We start from the raw sequence: 19,233 nt of genomic DNA on the forward strand, positions 1-19,233 counted from the left end.
ACCTCAACTGAGGTCCTTCTCTATTATCTCAATGTGGCAGAAGTAAATCATGGTTCTTGAAGGCAAAGTCTGTAGAGTACAAGCACACCAAAAAGGCTTTTATTACTATATATCTATCTAAGTAAAGCCTAGTTAAACTCAGAGAGACTGGTCACCAAGGGATTTTTCACTAAATAACAATTTTTTTAGTCATATCAAATTCAGGAAGGTGGACAACTAAGGTATGAAGGTTTAGGTGTGCATTAGTAGACTATTCACAGTAATGAAACTTCAAAAGAGCAACTGAAATTAAGCTTTCTTACTACATGACATTCAATATATTTTGTCCAAGAAATAGGAACTCAAGTACATTTTTCATAAGAATGTTTACCAAAATTGTCAAAAAATCAATAAACACTTATAGAAAACCTATTATTTGCATTAAGCCTATGTTGAAAAGTAATGATTTTTATTCAGAAATAATGCAAGTTAGTGATCACTGTGTAAAAACACTTGGCTCTATAAGTAGTATTATTTAATATTAACACTAGAGTAATAAGCAGTCCAGGTAGAAACACCGATGAAAAACAACTGCTTGATTACATGGGTCAAGGGGATACAATTGGGGATGTAGACTCTTAATGAACATTCCAGTGCAAACATCAACAACATGGAAATAAATTCTGATCAAGGACACATGTAATACTCAGTAGAATTGCATGTCAGCTACGGGAAGGGTGGGGGGAAGGGAGGAAGGGAAATAATATGATTCTTGTAACCAAGGAATAATGTTCCAAATTGACTAAATAAAATTAAAAAAAAAAGAAAGAAAAAAGCAGTCCAAGAAAAATTACCTGCAATACTATTCTTTCCATCACTTGTCCCTTTTTATGGGTTATCCCAGGTATGGGTTGTGTAGGGGATGAAGTCCAAAGATAGAGAAGCTTAGTTCCACAGGTTAAAAACCTAAAGGTTAATCAAATAAGTGGCATGAAAAGAATAGGGAAAAAATGTCTATTATTTTTCATGAGTGGAAAAAAAACCATAAAAACTTACCATACACAAAAAGCTATTTTAAATCATGAATATCACTCCATTAACTTATTAACCTGAAGACTGAAAGAATCATTGGCATATTCAATATTAATAGGGAAATTTGAAAGAAAGAGGGTTGAATGGATGAGGGGAAAAGATAATGAATTCAGTTTTAGATGTATTAAGTTTGAAAAATCTACATAGCCATTTGGTGATGTAAGACTGGTAACTAAGAAGTAGAAAATCTGTGGCACAGTTGAAGGGTGTCACAGTGAAGGTGATACTGCAAAGCAGATAGAAAAGGAGCAGTCACAATGTGGCAAGTAGAACCAAGCAACAATCATTTCACAAAAATCTGGAGAGGAGAGTACATGGAAGATGGTGCAATGTGAAATGCTCCGGGGAAGGCAAGAAGCATGCTTAACTGAGAAACAGCCCACTAGCTTTGAAAATTAAGAGGTCATGAGTGATGCATGTTACCAACTGACACAGATGTAATAGACTTCGGATGCAAAATGCAAAATATTTTTGAACACAGTCAATGCAAAAATTTGTTTTGCTTTACTATGGATGTTTGTTACAAGTCTAATTTGTATTTTATTTTTTTGATAGGGATGAGGAAAGAGAAAGAACATAGGTTTTGTCCATTAAAAGTTAAATTAAACTATTGACATTGAAGAGAACAGTTTCAAATAAATAATAAGATTGGAAACCATAAGACAGAGCATTAAGAAGTGTGAGAATTAAAGGGCTGAAAATATACAACTTTATTAAAGAGTTTGAGAAGAGGAACAATAATATAACCAGCAGGGATAATATAAACTAGTGGACATTTTTTTTCCAAGTTAGGAGAGTTATGAGGTACTAGAAGGTAGAAAAAACAAGCAGAAAGAGAGAGAATGAAGATTCAAAAGGGGAGAATGAGATTAATTACAAGAGCCAAATTACCACAGACTGGAGTAAAGAAGGAGATACTGTTAGATAAATTTAGGGAGTTGTGAGGTGATGAAAAGAAAAAAGATCTTGTTAGATAGTCTCATTTTTATTAGAAAGAGGAAGACCTCCAAGCATCCTCTATGGAAGACTTATAGAAAGACAAAACACAAATCACAAAGAATTAGAAGCTGTATAAGAGAGAATATCCATACAGATAAAATCATAAATCTATCTAAATTACTTAAAATATACAAAAATACTCTGATGAGCAAGAAACTTAAGCAAAGCACTCTTAACTGTAAAAAAAATAGTTAAACTAGTATTATAGAAAAATAACTATGAAAGTGGTATATTATGCATACATACAGTGCCAGCAACTCCACACATGTATAGAAAAGACTGATCTGGGATTGGGAAGGGTGGCACCAAGATGGCAGAGAACATTAGGAATTTGCCTGAGCTCTCCAAAATCTCCCCCCTGGCAGGCAGCTGGGGCAAGCCACTGCAGGTCTTGGGGCAACTGAATCAGCAGTGACTTCAGGAGGGTAAAGGGACTTGCAACTGGTCAGAAGGAGATTACTGGGGACATTTTGCTGGCACTGAGTGCAGGATTCTATTGCCCTGCCCAAAGAGGGATCTGAGCTCACAGACCTGGGTTAGGAGCAGCACCAGCACAGTAGAGAGTGCAGCTGCAGGAGAGTGGGAATCCTAGTCACAGGTCCAGGCCAGAAAATAGTGCTTGTCATTCATAGATCAGAGCACAGGTGAGAAAAATGGTGATCACACCTCTCCTTAAATAATATAAGTCAATGGGCTATAAAAAAGGGTTGTTCATACCTTTTAATCCAGCAATACCACAACTAGGTCTGAATCTCAAAGAAATGAAAAGAAAAAAGAAAAAAAGGACCTATTTGTACAAAAATATTGACAGCAGCTTTTTTTTTTTTTGGTGGTGGCAAATAATTGGAAATTATGCGGATATATATCAATTGAGGAAGGCTCAACATGGAGTACATATAATTGTATGGAACTGTAATTGGAATTGTAATGGATTATAATGGAATACTATTGTGCTGTAAGAAATGAAGAGCAAAATGTTTTCAGAAAAACCTGGCAGGATTTACATTAACTGATGCAAAGTTAGTGCAGATCCAGGAGAACATTGTACATAGTAATAGCAATATCTACAATGAACAACTATTAAAGATTTGGCTCTTCTCAGCAATGCAATGATCTAAGACTGGAAGGACTCATGATGACAAATGCAACCTACTTTTAGAAAAAGAACTGGTATAAACACTCTATTTTTCACTTACTTTATTTTTGTATTTTCTTTGACAAAATTATTAATATAGAAATATTTTTCATAATTGCACATATGTATCAAATTACTTGATATCGCTCTCAGGGGAGGGAAATAAAGAGGGAGAGAGAGAATTTGGAACTCAAAATTCTTAAAAATGTATATAAACTTTTTTTACTTGCAATTGGGAAAAATATTTAAAAAAGGTTTTTTTTAATCCTTACCTTCTGTCTAAGAATCAATACTGTGTATTGATTACCAGGCAGAACAGTGGTAAAGGCTAGGCAATGGGGGTTAAGTGACTTGCCCAGGGTCACACAGCTAGGAAGTATCTAAGGCCAGATGTGAACCCAGGATCTCCTGTCTCTAGGCCTCAATCTAGTTCTCAATCCACTGAGCCACACAGGTGCCCCCAGGAAAAATATTATTAAAAAGACTGATTTGGTTCAAAAGTTCATTTTTTTAAAGTTGAAGAATCAAAATAATTTCCATCAATAAAATGACTCTAGATTTTTTATACCCCAGATAATTTTTCAGCTTACTGAAATTAATGCCTCCAAGCACAATTTAAGATTTTGATGCTTCTCTGTGGTAGAATACTGAAGAAATTTCTAAAAATGCTACTTAATCTACAAACTAAACAATAAAAATGTTTAAACACATTCTTGGTTATATATAATGACAGCCTTGTTCACTGAATTCAAAAAGACTGTCTCTTTTTTCCAAAATTCTACTCATACCAAGACTTCAGAAACTCACAAACTTTGTGGAAATAAAAAACAAAGAAAATATGGCATTTTCTCCTCAAAACTAGAGTCTCCAAATGATTGTCAAACAGGTAATATCTTTAAACTATAGCATGTCACTGGGGTCAGCTAGTCAAGGCATAGAAGAACGGTAATCTGGGTCTCATATAAAATTACATGAAAAAACATATGAAATGCATTCTGCAGACCTTAATCACTACATAAGTGTCCATATTTGTTATTATAAATGATTGGTATCTGCAAGAATTTTGACAAATCCTACTGACAAAGTCCATAGCTAAGAGAAATATAAAGAAGATCCTCAGACATTACACAAGTTAGGAATGATTATACCTCAATTAATACTTACCGCTTAAAGTCAAAAAGAGGTAAAGAAACTTTGCCTAAGATCTCAGGTCCCTTTCTTTGTTTATTAGAATCAGGGGAACTTCCACTGTTTTGGTTTAAAATTCCATAAAGGGTAAGGTGAAGAAGTGATTCCAATGGCAACTGTGAGATCTGAATGGGGAAAATTATTCTGTGGGGAAAAAATGGTGAGTTGAAAAAAATAATAAATTAGAAGTCAAATGAGTAAATGTAACTTCATAGAAGTTACTATAGAGAAAAATACTAATTTCTTTAAATTGTCTTCAATTTTGCCTCATTTCTAAATTAAAATAATCTGTACATTATTATTTAATTTTGAATGCACAAATATACAAAATATCTAAAATATTCCTCCCTTTAGAAATCATTAAGTACATTCCATTCATTGAGAAATGAAAGCAGGATAGCTTTACAACATCCTCAAATCATATTATAAAAACAGCAGTCACTAAAACTTTGTGGTGCTGCTTAAAAAAAGAAAAGTAGATAAGTGAAACACACTAGACACACACAAAAAATAGCTGAAACTGAAAAGAAAAAAAAGCTCAATTTTTAATAAGTGAAAATAAATTTCTGAGTAAAAAACTACCAAACAAATTTAAAGGAAATACTGGGAAATATAGAATTTAGTTCGGCAGAAATTGTATTTATACCAACATATCACATCATATACATCACCATCATAAGCTTTAAGGGAATACAAAAGATACTATAAAGAAATCAAAATATAATAAAATATCCTTGACAATTATAAAAAATGCATTCATAACCAAATAAGGACAAGAAACAATCATAAAAGACAAAGTAGACAATTTGATTACATAAAATTAAAAGACAATTTCTCATGACCAAAATCAGCGAGAGTAAAGGAAAAACTACTGAAAATGGGAGTATAAATTCTTGCATTCAGCTATCACAGATTAAAAAATCTGATATTCAAAATATTAGGAATTGACAAATATAAACTAAAAACTCTTTCCTAATACGTAAGACACGGACTGTTCTCAAAAGAAGAATTGCAAAGTTGTGATGATCATGTGAAAATAAGTTTCAAATTCCTAATAATGCAAATTTAAAATGTGAGGTTTTGCTTCATATCATTCAAATTGGCAAAGGTGACAAAAAAACAAACACAGTCAATATTGCAAAGGTTAGGAGAAGATAGGCACAGCAGTACACTGTTAGTGGAGCCATTAGTTGATCTAACTGTTCTAAAAAAAATTTAGAATTATATGAGAAAAATTACTAAACTACCTGTATCTTCTGACCTAGTGGTATCACTATTGGACATTTATCCCAGTGAAGCCAAAGACAGAATCAAAAGTCAAACATATGCCAAAAAAATCCACAGCACCACTTTCTGTGACAGAAAAAATCTGTAAAAAAACTGGATACTGGCCAAACAAATTTAAGTATGTGTAATGGAATATTATTATATAATAACAAATCATGAATATGAAAAAATCAGAGATGTCAAGTATATGAATTAATGAAAGATAAACAATGAGCTGAATAAAAAAGAAGCGTAACTCTTAGTAATTAAAATAACTAATTTTATTCTCTAATGTTTACATGCTTCTTTTCCTCCTTGCAAAGGAAAGATGAGAGAGAGTAATGGGGCAAAATATCACATATATTATCAAATGAAATCACTGTTGTTTTTTGTTTGTTACAAGAGAGAGTTAAATTCCCAGGATGGTGGGTGAGGTCCATATTCAGAAATAACAAGTTTGTGTGGGGAGAAAAGGCATCAACGCAGCTTGTAAAATTAATTTTTAAGGGGGCAGCTGGGTAGCTCAGTGGATTGAGTCAGGCATAGAGACCGGAGGTCCTAGGTTCAAATCTGACTTCAGACACTTCCCAGCTGTATGATCCTGGGCAAGTCACTTGATCCCCACTGCCTAGCCCTTACCACTCTTCTGCCTTACCGGAAGGTAAGGGTTTTTAAAAAAAATTAATTTTTAAGTGTAGAAATTGGGAGAATATGAATAATTGTCACTCCATCAATTATATTTAGAATAACTTCCCTAATCTCAGAGACAATTCTGGACCATAATGCTGTTTAAGTGACAATTTAGAAAACAAACTCATTTGGTGAAGCAGATATGTAAAAGTTTATCAGCTAAAGCAGAGAACATAAGTTAAAGAAATTCAGCAAACAATACTTTTCACTTGACCACTGTTGACTAGCCCTTATTGTTTTTCTGCCTTGGAACCAATACAAAGTATTGATTATAAGACAACAGGCAAGGCTTAAAAAAAATGTTTTTTAAATTAAACATGAAAATAAACTATCCAAGTAAATTTTAAAAATACTGCAAGAGCTTTTTCTTTTAAAAATTATATTTAGTGCCTCTCAACAAATATTCAGATTTACTAAGAAAAATGCCAATGATGATATATAAAATCACAAACCTATACCTCTTTTTCAGTTTACATGTGAAAAATAATAGAGCACCTAGATGGTGCAGCAGATAAGAATGCTAGTCCTGAAGTCAAGATGATGTATCTTCCTGAATTCAAATCTGTCCTCATACATTTATCAGCTGTGTGACCATGGGCAAATCTTTTAACCCTATTTGCCTCAGTCCTTTTCTGTGAAATGAGCTGGGAAAAGAAATGGCCAACCACTCTAGTAACTTTGCCAAGAAAATCCCAAATGAGGTCAACAAGAGTCAGACATGATTGAACATTGAAAATCATTTATAGGGCAGTTAGGTGGCTCAGTTAGCTGGGCCTGGAAAAGTGAGGTCCTGGGTTTAAATTTGTCTTCAGATACTTCTTAGCTGTCTAACCCTGGGCAAGTCACTTAACTCCTATTGTCTAGCCTTTACCACTCTTCTGCCTTGAAATCAATACACAGTATTGATTCTAAGATGGAAGGTAAGGGTTTAAAAAAAAATTTGTGACAAGGCAGCAACTTCTAATGAGGTACTTCTATGATTTTGTCCAAAATCAAGAGGACCACCAGACGAGCTTGCATAGAGTCTGAGAAGATCATAGCTGGCTGTCATTAAACTGGTCCATGCTTATTTGAACAGGGTTTTCTGAAGTCAGAGAACCAAAGTTAAAGTTAAGTTCTATTGTATAATTCCACTTGTGGGCAACAAGGTAGCACAGCAGACAGAATCCCAGACCTGGAGTGAGAAGATTCATCTTCCTGAGTTTAAATCTGACCTCATATACTTACTAGTAGTTGTGTGACCCTAAGCAAGTCACTTAACCCTGAACTGGAGAAGAAAAAGGCAAACCAGTTGAACATCTTTGCTAAGAAAATCCCTAATGCAGACATGGGGAGTTAGACATGACTGAAAGCAAATGAACAACAACAAACTCTTTCCCCAGGATCACTAAAGCTGCAGTTTATCTGAAACCTGACTATGTCCTGGGACCATTTATCTATTGGAGAATGATACTTGGTCATCTATACATCAATTTCTTATATTTAGATATCAAATTTTTCTTAGTGGAATTTGATGCAAGGATTCTTCCCTTAAGCAATACCTTCTCTTCTTATTATAGCAGCATTTTGTTAGTGAGAATTTTTTTTTAGTTCTATGTAATAAAAAGTGTTTATCTTGTCATTTATGCATTAGGTTGTAGCAGTGTGCTGTTCATTTGTTTTTGTTTTTTAGAATCTGTATTAAATGCCATATTTCTCAAACTTAAATGTAAAATGAAAATTTCCATTAGCAAGAGTTCAATAGTAATTTTAATCCATACATTTCAGAGAATCCTATTTGAAATGAACTTTAAGGTTATCTAGTCTAATAACTAAATTCAACAAATTCATAAATTGTAACTAAAAGCTAACTTCATTTCTTAAAAAAAAAAAGTTGAAATGAACCCTAGGGAAAAAAAAAGTTATGGTTCTACTTTAAGACAGTGGTTTTTAACCTGGGGTCCACAAATTTATTTTTGTACTATTCTGATAACTATATTTCAGTACTAATTTTCTTTGTAATCCTACATACTTTATTTTATTAATTTAAAAACAGTTTGAGAAGAGGTCCATAGGCTTAACAAACCACTAATAGGGTCCATGAAACAAAAAAGTTAAGAACCTTTGCATCAAAGAAATGTGCATAGCAATCTAAAATATATGACTACTAAAAGATATTCAATTTTGAAATATTACTTACAGTTCATCCCATTTAATAAGATAGAAGAAATTCTTATATGTGCCAACTTTCTTTGAATGAATAGGCTTAAAAAGATCCTTTCCATTGTGAGTCAGGGAACAAATTAAATAGTATTTTTCATAACTAAGAAAAGAAAAGTTAAATTTGAAATTTATTTGGAGGGCTCATCATTTCAAAGCTCACTAATATATCCCCCCCACCGTCCCAAGTAATTACTTTCTGGAGTTTACATGTAAAATAAAGTTAGTTCCAAGTAATTTATACTTCATGATAATTCAGCTGAAATTTAGCAACTAAAATTGTGAAGTTGGCTAATAAATTAATAAATAAAATTGATAGAGACCTATTTAACCCAGTACAGATTCATGAAACTCCACTGTCCTAGAAGAAAACATCTTACTGATTTCTCATAGGAAAATGGTCTATCATATCAACTCCTTAGTGCCAGTCAATGCCTACAACACAACTTAAGTATTTGCAAACGCTACTCAGGGTCCTGGGGTTTAACATAGTTTTAGCTTCCTTGTCTATTACTTGAATTTCCTCTTGGCTTTTTTTATATAATAAGAGTAGCTGAGTTTTACCAAATATCTCATTGTTTTGAAACCAACTAATAAAGCATTTGATAAACAAATGCATAATCAATTAAAATAACAAAAAAAATACTAGGTGATTTTTTTGTTGTTTAGAAAGGCACCTGGCTAGGTATACATTGCTGAAATTCAATATTACATTATTTAACTGTGGTGATTACTTACTTTGCTACCCAACTAGATGAAATTCCATGTGCAGCAAATATTGTAAACTGGAGTTGTTCTGTTGTAGTCCATGCTTCCTTAGTGGTCCTATGACTTTGTCCATAGTCTATGGAACCACCATATGAGCTTGAATGAAGTCTGAGAAGATCATAGATAGCTGCAGTTAACTGGTCTATGCTTACTTGAACAGGGTTTTCTGAAGTCAGGGAACCTAAATTAAAATAAACTTGTAATACATTTACTGAAAAATAGAAAGGAAATGTTGCCAAACTTTTCAAAAGAACTTAAACAAATTTACCCCTACTTGAACTCTTGCTTATTATATCACCTCTGGATAATGGAGTTGCCTAGAAAAGGAAACAGAATAGTAAGAGGGAAAAAAAGCCAAACTAGTAAATAATCACTTTACTTTTAAGAAATCTTTTACTTAGAATATCACATATTAACTCAATTCTCTAAAACTTTAATGTTTATGATATAATTTCCTCACAATCAAATAAGGTAGGTGTTATAAATATTACCACTCCATTTTTTTGGTAAAGCAACTCAGGCTTTAAGAGGTTAAGAGATTCACCCATAGTTACATAGTTAGTAAGCATCAAAGGCAGTATTCATACTTGGATCTCCTAACTCCAAGTCCAAGCATGCCTACTTTTCCTGTTGAATAGTACATCTAAGGGCATGAGAAAAGGTACATATAGTTGTACTGATAGTGGCCTATTTACTCTATTTACCAAACTATATGGCTTCTCAAATATACATAACTTGAGGCTATACAAAAGAGATTAACTTCCTTCTAGAGAAAACTAAAGAAAATATAGATATGTAATTATTTGAGATGAAATAATAAAATAATATACCAAAAGATACAAAACATAAAACCAGAATACAAAAATGACACATATATTTCAGTACAATGGAAATTAACATTTTAGTCCCACATTTACTTGGTCTATAAGAAAACAAAGTTAATTTTTTTTAATTCAAAGAATATCTAAAAATAATTGGAAATTACAATATCAACCTATTATAATCTATTCTATTACAGCAACTAAATAGTTGGAAGCTGTTCAGTTAGAAATGAACACTCTCCCTCACTCCTGTGCCTCACGTATTTGTAAGATTTTATATTCCACTGAGGTAGATGTCAGCAGTACTTCTTTGAGCAACAAAAAAAATTAACTGAGAATCTTTTTTGTATGCAAAAACATGCCCACGCTTAACATTCATTTTACTCTAGTAAACAGAAAACAGAATTATATTGTTGTCTTACACATTAACCCTCTAATTTCTGCCAAGGAGGCTTTAACATTAGCCTTTCCCTTAAGGAAAACTGTATAAAATTATAAACTAATCACTTTTTTATAACCAACCCCTCCACTATAATGGAATGGAGCTTCTTTTTATTCCCTTTCTATCATCACATTGTGTCCTATTGTTAATCAACTGCTTTTTTTTCTGTCATGTGTTTCTTGCAAACAAAGAAATGTGGCTTCTATGACATTAACTCTCTGTCATTCCTTAATGTTATTAGATGTACCTTCTCTCATGTCTCAGTAGCACTATCCAACAGGAAGAGTGGGGACACTTCTCATATTATCATTCTTTCAACTCCTAAACACTAGAAACCTTTCCTCTTTGGTAATTTACTTTGTGAAAGCATATGAGAACAACCAGACCCTGGTGGCCCAAAGGCTAGTCTGTTTACTTTCTCAAGAAGCTCAGAACTCATCTTTCCATTTCAGCCCTTGTCCTTATACATGGGGACTTCAGTTAACATGCTGTTGTCCCCTCAAATACCTTTACTTCATAGCTCTCAATGCTTCTTTCTAGTTCTTAGGTTAAAAGTCTCCACCTCAGCTAAACACTGAAATGATCACAGTCTTGATCTCATCACCTACATATGTCCCATCTCCAAAATCCAAACTATAAAATTCACCCAAACATTACCTCCTCTTCTTCCACCTATCCCTAGATTTCACTAATCCCAAACTAATTTTTTATTCCCATGACAATCTCCAGTCACTCCATCCCCTCTTTGTTTTCCAAGGCTATCACCCTGAATCATTTTTCTGCCTCCAAAATTGTCATTCTGTTGTATGCAGTTCACCTATATCCAACTTCAGAATTTCCAAGGTGTGTGGCAGTTAGTTAACCTCTTTCAGCCTCTGTCTCATCGTCTATAAAATAAGGGCAATAACGGGAATAAAATATCTTAAAGGGCTATTTTAAGAATCAAATTGGATAATACATGTAAAGTGTTTTGTAAACCTTAAATTCAAGCTATTATTATTGTTAAATCCCATTGTCTTGTTACTTGTCATTTCTTTTCAAAATTAATCTTCATTTATTCCTACTATTCATTTTTTCCACTTCTGCAGAATGCCTCTGGAGAAGATTCTATAACTATTGGAACTAGTTAGTTCTACCCAACAGTATCTGTTCTAAATCTTCTATTCTCTCTTCAAGTCACGTACACTAAATATACTTACTTCTTAGAAAAGGATTTCACCTAAACTTTTGTTCACTAAACTGCGGAAATCATAAGTTCCTTTTCTTCTCCAATTCCACACTTTAAAAAAATGGCAATATCCCCTATTTCCTCCAGTCTTAGAAAATAGAGTGCCTCTTCTCTTTGTCAATGCTAACCTCTCTATATGGGTCCTTGATCACATTCTCTCCACCTCCCTCTTTCAGGAAAATGTCTCATTCAGTTATCTAATTTCTCCCTAAGTCTCACCCTCTCACTAGGCTCCTTTCCTGTTGCCTACAAACATGCCCAGCCCTTCCCATTCTTAAAAAATTCATTCCTTGACCCATCAAACTATCACCTTCTATCTCTCCTCCTTTACACATCCAAATGTCTAGAGAAAACTATCAACTCTTGCGGCCCTGTTGCCTCACCTCTTACTTATTTCTCTGCACCTTGTAATCAGATTTCAATCTATATCATTCAACCTAAAACTGTTCTCTTCAAAGTTGTCCTTAATCTAAAATCTAGTCTTTTTGTTATGAATTAAATTATTTTTTTTATGAAATCTAATTAACTTTTCCCTACCATATCCCAGAAACATTTTCATCCTGGGAGATCACTAATGGCCAAGAATTCATACAATGGAAGGTACTCTGTCCCTATGCCTTTTCCCTCTGATTCAGCTTTTGTGTGTTGTTTTACTCCTATTAGAATGTAGGAATCAACTTTCTTTTCTTTCTAGCACTTAATACAGTGCTTGGGATATACTCAGTACATAATAAATGCTTTGCGACTGATAAGACTCTCAGTACTCAACATTCTTGATCTCAGTGCAGCATTAGACACTGCCAACCAGTTGTCACCTTCTGGGTACTCTACTTCCTGGGTTTTAATGACAGGACTCTTTTGTGGTTCTCATCCCACTTGTCACGATTCTTCTCAGTCTCTTTAGCAGCAGCAGTCTTTATAGCCCTATCCCAATACAAGGATGCACATAATATACTTGAACCTTTTCTTCCTCTCTATATGAATTCTCTGTGCATCGACTTTTCCACTTAAATCTTCATGCACAAGTGTCTTTGTGCACAAAAACGCACAAAGACAATCGTCATCCTCGGTTACCGAGAGTCTACTACTACTACTACTACTATATGAATTCTCTATCTCTCTCAAAGATTTCATCAACTCACATCTCAATATAGATGAATTCCAAATATAAATATCCAGCACTACTCTTTCTCCTGAACACTGGTTCCTAATCTTTAATTGCCTATCATGCACCTCCACTTAGATGTCCTAAAGGCATCTCAAAGTCAATATATTCAAAAGAAAACTCAATGTTCATTCCTCCTACTCTGCCCCAACCCATTCCTACTAACTTTTCTATTTCTGTCAAGGGCGCTATTATTCTTTCAGTCAGTAAAATTCACAACCAAAGAACCATCTTTGATTCTTTATTCTCCTGTATCATCCTTCCATTCAGTCAGCAAGTTTTGTCAGTTTCTATATCCACAATTCTGACATCTATCCCTTTCTTTCCACTTAAACAATACCATCCTAGTTCAACCCATACCACTTCTTGCCTAAACAACTACAAAAACCTCCTAAATGACTTTCATGGAACCTCCACTAGCTCCCTGTTGCTTCTAGGATAAAACACAAATTCCTGTTTTGTCATTTAAACCACTTAACAATCTGGGTCTAGCCTATCTTTCCAAAATAATCATATATTATCACCCCCCCCCCAACAACTAGCTCCTTCATGCTTGCTCTGACCCATAGATTGTGCCTTTACACAAACTGTCCCCCAAGCCTTAAATGCTCTCCCTCCTTACTTTTTTTTACTGAAAACCCTACTTCCCTTTATAGTTCCATTCTCAATTTCTACTTCCTTGAAGACTTTGCCCAATTCTCCCAGTTGTTATTTAGTTACTACTTCCACCAAAATAACTTCATAGATTTGGTTTGGATACAGCTTATTTGTGAACATGTATCCTCTGGTAGAAATAAAGTCTTTGCAAGTAGAAATTACTTAATTCTTGTACTTGTATTTCCAGTGCCACAGGGTCTGACAAACAAGTACTTAATAAATATTTGTTGATTGACTGATTTTAAACTAAGAGCCTCATTAAATGTTGGCACTAAAAATGATTTATTTGGATATCATCTGCTCTAATGAGTACATTAGCAAATGAAGAAACTGAGGTTGAGAGGTTTTCTGGCTTACTCAAGGTATGTTATACTCTTTAATCAATGGCAAAACCAGGCTGAGTTTCCAAGCATTGTAGACATTCTCCTCTTAAATCTTTATAAGATTTCTTTGTACATTCATTTTCATTCACTTTTCTTCTTTAAATGGCCAGTTAGTGAATAGTCTTTTGGTTCTACTTCTTTCAGGTTGTAATATACTTTCACATAGGTTTTAGATTTCTTTATATTTTTCAAAATTATTAGTTTCAATTACATTTATTTTCCTTTACCTGAACGTACTTTAATTTACTTGAGTCACTCTGCTATAGCTGGCTACTTAAATTGCCTCCAACTTTTTTGCAGTTACATATGGAAATTTACTATGGAAATTTCTGAAGAAATAGTTTTCACTTTTGATGATTTCAGTATACATTCCCAACAAAGGAATAAATGAATCAATCATGGCTAAAGTTTGATTCAAGTGCCATCTAAAAACCTATCTACATAGTGTATACAAATGAAGGTGGATTGTGAGAACTACCTCTACTCACTGTCTTCCTAAACTAGGTTCTTACTAGGACATACTTCTACAAATTCTTGGAGTATAGGGCAATGTTAAAGCCTCTTCTGGGAGATTCTATATTAGTACCCAGGCTACTACTCAGTTCTACCCTCTTAGAATCCTCACTGGTACCTCAGCATCACCAGTCTCCTTCCAGAAAACTCCTCAATACCTTCCCCCAACACTGTCACTGTCCTCCAAGATGAATACCATTGCCATTCCAGGGTCTCCCCGAAGAGACAATATTTTAGACACTAGAAAATGAAAATTACATCCTTGTCTAAAGAAGATTACAATATGATGTCTTTCTTAATATTTGAAGTTCTACGTTGACATTTTGGCAAACTTAAAGATATAGCTCTGCCAAGCAGAAATTGTACTATCCACCAGTTTGAGGACAAATATGTATTTCACTTATACAAGTATAATAGAGAATATAAAAATCACCAGGAGATCTACTCACCTCGGCACTTTTGCTCCTTGGAAGATTAACTGCTCTTTTTAGTTTCTTTACAGATTCTGTAATGGCTAAGGTCTCTACACCATCTAAAGCACTACAGATTTTTCTTACTGCTTTGATTACCTGATCTACTGCTCTATGTTGGTTCTGAAAAAGAAGGTAAAAAAGTCCAAAGTGAAGAATTTAAAATAATTTCAGAAATAAAGTTACAATTTAGTTTTTTAAAGAATTGGCAATAAATGAACTTGAATGTAACAAACCTGAAAGGGGTAACAAGAATTAGAAAACAAGGTTTGGCCCTTTTTTCTAGTTATATAATTTCCTAGTTTTATAGTAAACCACACTGTAAATTTGTATTTGCAATATTTTTCATTGTTTGCACCAAAATAGATAAAAATAAAAAGCCTGGAAAATTCCTACCTTGCTAATAGATACTCATTTCACTATTGCTCATATAACATGGATTTGAGGCTTAATTCTGTCACCATTATTTAACTTCTTCCATCTCGGCTTTCTCAGCTATAAAATGAGGCAATATGCTTTATCTACTTCATAGTACTATACTAAGGGTCAAATGATAAAAATGTACATAAAGCATTTTGCAACCCTAAGATACTATATGAATGTGGCTTGTTAGGAGCAATAAAATATAAAGTTAATAAAAAGTCAACGCTAGTTTTAATACTAATTTTTAAATAAGACATTCATTGGATTGTTGTTATTTAGTTTTTTCAGTTGTGACCGACACTCCATTATCTCATCTGGGATATTCTTGGCAAAGATACTGTAGTGGTGTGCCATTTCCTTCTCCAACTCATTTTACAGATGAGGAAAATGAGGCAAACAGGGTTAAGTGACTTGCCTAGGGACACATAGCTATTAAGTATCTGAGGCTGCATTTGAACTCAGGTCTTCCTAACTCCAGATATGGCTCTCTAACCACTGTACCACGTAGCTGCCCTTCTCATAAGATGTTTACTTTTCTTTGGCAATTGACAGTAAATATTGGGGGGGGGGGGTTCTTGTTTCAACAAACCCTGATAATGAAGATGTTTGTAATCCATAAAGATTTAAGGAACTCTGTCACCCATGAATAAATCTTAGACATGGACACTAAAAAAGTATGAGTTTTGGAGCACTGACTTTTGTAACTATATGTTTGAACTGTTTATCAACAATTAAAATTTTTTTGTTTGTTTTCCAACAACAGATCAATAATAACCTTAAAAAATTTTTTTTTAAAATAAAAACCCTCACCTTCCATCTTAGAATCAATACTGTGTATTGGTTCCCAGGCAGAAGAGTGGTAAGGGCTGGGCAATGGGGGTTAAGTGACTTGCCCAGGGTCACAAAGCTGGGAAGTGTCTGAGGCCAGATTTGCAATAATAACCTTTTAAGATAATTTAGCATTCTCAAATAGAATAAAACAGTTTGTGAAAGCAAGAATGTGAACACTTCCATCACTCCCTCAATTACACAACTCATTTAAAAGCAATATTATAGAAGGCAATGAAATTTACTAGAATGATGACTGTCTCTTACTGTCACTTTTTTTGGAGAGACCAGGAAACTTGTAGTGAGGAAAGGCAAATCAACACTAATTTTGCAACTTACAGCCTTAGCCGAGAGCTGTCTGGGACATATGGAAGTTAAGTGACTTGCCCAGGATTACAGTCAGAATATGTCTGGGTCAGAACTTGAATCCAGGTCTTCCTGACTGGAAGCCTACATCTCTATCTAATACAGCTCACTATCTCTGTGATATCTTTTAAAAATTAAAGTTTTTCCATCTTTTAGGTTTGTTGTATAAAACTGAGATTTTTTTAAATCTGCAGAATGAGAAGATAATTAGATTAGCATTATTTATTACTAATTAGACTAAAATTAAAAGGTCCCAATAATTATTTCTTCTTTGGGGCAGGTTTTCTGAAATAGTCAAAATGGGAGAAATATTTCTATCTTAGTGTAATGAAGTTTTGCTAATAAGTATGTAGTTTAATATATTAGCTATAATAGAAAAACAATCATCAAATCTAAAGACTTGAGTCTCAAGAATAAACCATTCTGTAATAAATTTCCCAATTTTTTTTGCTTTTAATTTAGAATATATTCCCATGGTTACATGATTCATGATCCTCCCCCACTTTCCTCCTCCTTTCCAAAGCCGACAAGCAGTTCCACTGAGCATTTCCTAATCTTTTAAGATTACTTAGTTCCAAATCAAAACTATTTTAAATAAAAATACCAGAAAGAATCTAGGAATTGATAAGCCAAAAATTTTAAATAATACTTACTTCATTTAGAAAAGCCATTTCCACTTGGTTATGATAAGTATCTAGAAGTTCTTCAACAGAATGTCTGAAATAAAGAATAACTACTATGGCTGAAGGAGATGGTTTGCAAACATTAATGGCATATTCAAAAAAAGTAACATACTAATTTCCTGAAATATGTTTAAATGCTTACAAAATAAACCTTAAATACCATACCTTGTCATGACTTCTTTAAATGGATTTTCTATATGATGTAGATATTTGCTTAAATCTGTAGGTGTTTTATCATCTTCTGCCTAAATACAAAATATGTATATTAAAGTAAATGTCTAATACCTTTACTATTCTGATTGCCAAACCAAATAAGGGGTATTTTGACATTAGAATTGTTTTTTAAATTGAAAATATAATATTAAACAAGTCAAGTTCTCAGTTGATTTCTTATAAGATTATTAGGAAATATTCTGACAAACATTTTCAAAACAATATACATGAAAGTAGTTAAGTCTAGATTCAAATATAAAAATACTTTCAAAAACAAAACTCACTACTGTTCTAATTCTCTATGTGGAAATGGCAGCACAAAAAAAATTACTTTTAAATGTAGCTAAATGGAAATCAAGATAAAGGTAGGATGGAGTGAGATGGGGAAGATATGAAACTCTGCAATTCTTTTTTCCCCCAACAATAAATAAATGTGGACCATTACCATCAGTTTAGTTATCTATTAGTGCCATGGGGTTCTATTGCTTAAGAAAGTAAAAACACTATTTATCCATGACTGCTAGAACAAGATGGATTGTGAAAAATCTTTTTAGAATGTTCAACCTCTCCCTAATAATTGATTCCTTCTCTACTGCTTTCAAATATATCCAAGTTTCTACCATATTAAGGAAAAAAAAAACTTCACTAATATTGCAAAAAAAAATTTTAGTAAACCAGCATGATTCAAAAAAGAAAGATGGGAATATGCTTTTAATCTACTCCTCTGTAGAGGTGGGAAGTCTATAAATGTCATACGCTGTATATATTTTCAGACTATTTTTATTGACCAGTTTTGTTTCTTTTTTTCTCTTATTTTTCCTTTTTAAAAAAAAATCTTTTAAAATACCATTTGTTGGGGGCAACTGGGTAGCTCAGTGGATTGAGAGCCAGGCCTAGAGATGGGAGGTCCTAGGTTCAAATCTGGCCTCAGACACTTCCCAGCTGTGTGACCCTGAGTAAGTCACTTGACCCCCATTGCCTAGCCCTTACCACTCTTCTGCCTTGGAACCAAAACACAATATTGACTCCAAGGCAGAAGGTAAGGGCTTTAAAAAATAAATAAATAAACAAATCAATCAATCAATGAATAAATAAATGAATAAATAAATAAAATAAAATAAAGTACCATTTGTTACATAGGATGGCTCCGGGAAATAGAAGTATATTGCAGTAAATTATGTAATATTAAAAAAAGACATCTATAAAAACTTATTTTTAGAAAAATCTTGACTACATAGTACCATTCTCCAATGAATCTATATTTCTCCTTCCTTTCTTGGCCAAACTTTTTAAAGTCTGTACTCACTACCTCAAATTTCTTTGTCTTTAATCCTTTGCAATCTAGTTTTTAATATCACTCAACTAAAACTGTTCTCTCCAAAATTACCAGTCCTTTCTTAATTGTGAAATCCAGTGGTCTTTTTTCAATACTAATCACTTTCACTATATGCTTCATTTCATCTGCTGATGACCCTCTCTCTTACAGGATACTTTCACCGGAGTGTCTGTAACATTCCTCTCAACCAGTTTTTCTATCACTCCTCAGTTTCTTTTCATTCAAATCACACCTCCTAACTATAGGTGCTCCCTCTCTGTAGTAAAAATTTCATGGGTTAACTACCATCTACACTAATGATTCACAAATCTACAGTCCCCATCTTATTCTCAAGCTTCATTCCCACAACACCATCAACTAGCAAGTAAGTGATACAGAGGATATGGAAT

The 19,233-nt window shown here is 33.5% G+C and overlaps 1 protein-coding gene across 6 annotated transcripts in view; it reads right to left on the reverse strand.

Moving 5' to 3' along the window:
- The window catches only part of PIK3C2A (phosphatidylinositol-4-phosphate 3-kinase catalytic subunit type 2 alpha), a 140,803-nt gene that overhangs the window by 53,713 nt on the left and 67,857 nt on the right, over positions 1–19,233 (reverse strand). For 4 of the 6 annotated variants that reach the window (XM_056802194.1, XM_056802195.1, XM_056802192.1 and 1 more), the window contains 8 exons: positions 17,461–17,540; positions 17,266–17,329; positions 14,975–15,118; positions 9,585–9,633; positions 9,287–9,497; positions 8,529–8,651; positions 4,370–4,537; positions 834–945 (listed from right to left, as the gene is read on the reverse strand). In XM_056802194.1, coding sequence (XP_056658172.1) covers positions 834–945; positions 4,370–4,537; positions 8,529–8,651; positions 9,287–9,497; positions 9,585–9,633; positions 14,975–15,118; positions 17,266–17,329; positions 17,461–17,540 — 951 coding nt within the window. The remainder of the gene's footprint in view (positions 1–833; positions 946–4,369; positions 4,538–8,528; positions 8,652–9,286; positions 9,498–9,584; positions 9,634–14,974; positions 15,119–17,265; positions 17,330–17,460; positions 17,541–19,233) is intronic. The other 2 variants (XM_056802196.1, XM_056802197.1) reach the window with 1 other exon arrangement.

The sequence above is a fragment of the Monodelphis domestica genome, chromosome 6, assembly GCF_027887165.1.
Source record: "Monodelphis domestica isolate mMonDom1 chromosome 6, mMonDom1.pri, whole genome shotgun sequence".
NCBI lineage: Eukaryota > Metazoa > Chordata > Mammalia > Didelphimorphia > Didelphidae > Monodelphis > Monodelphis domestica.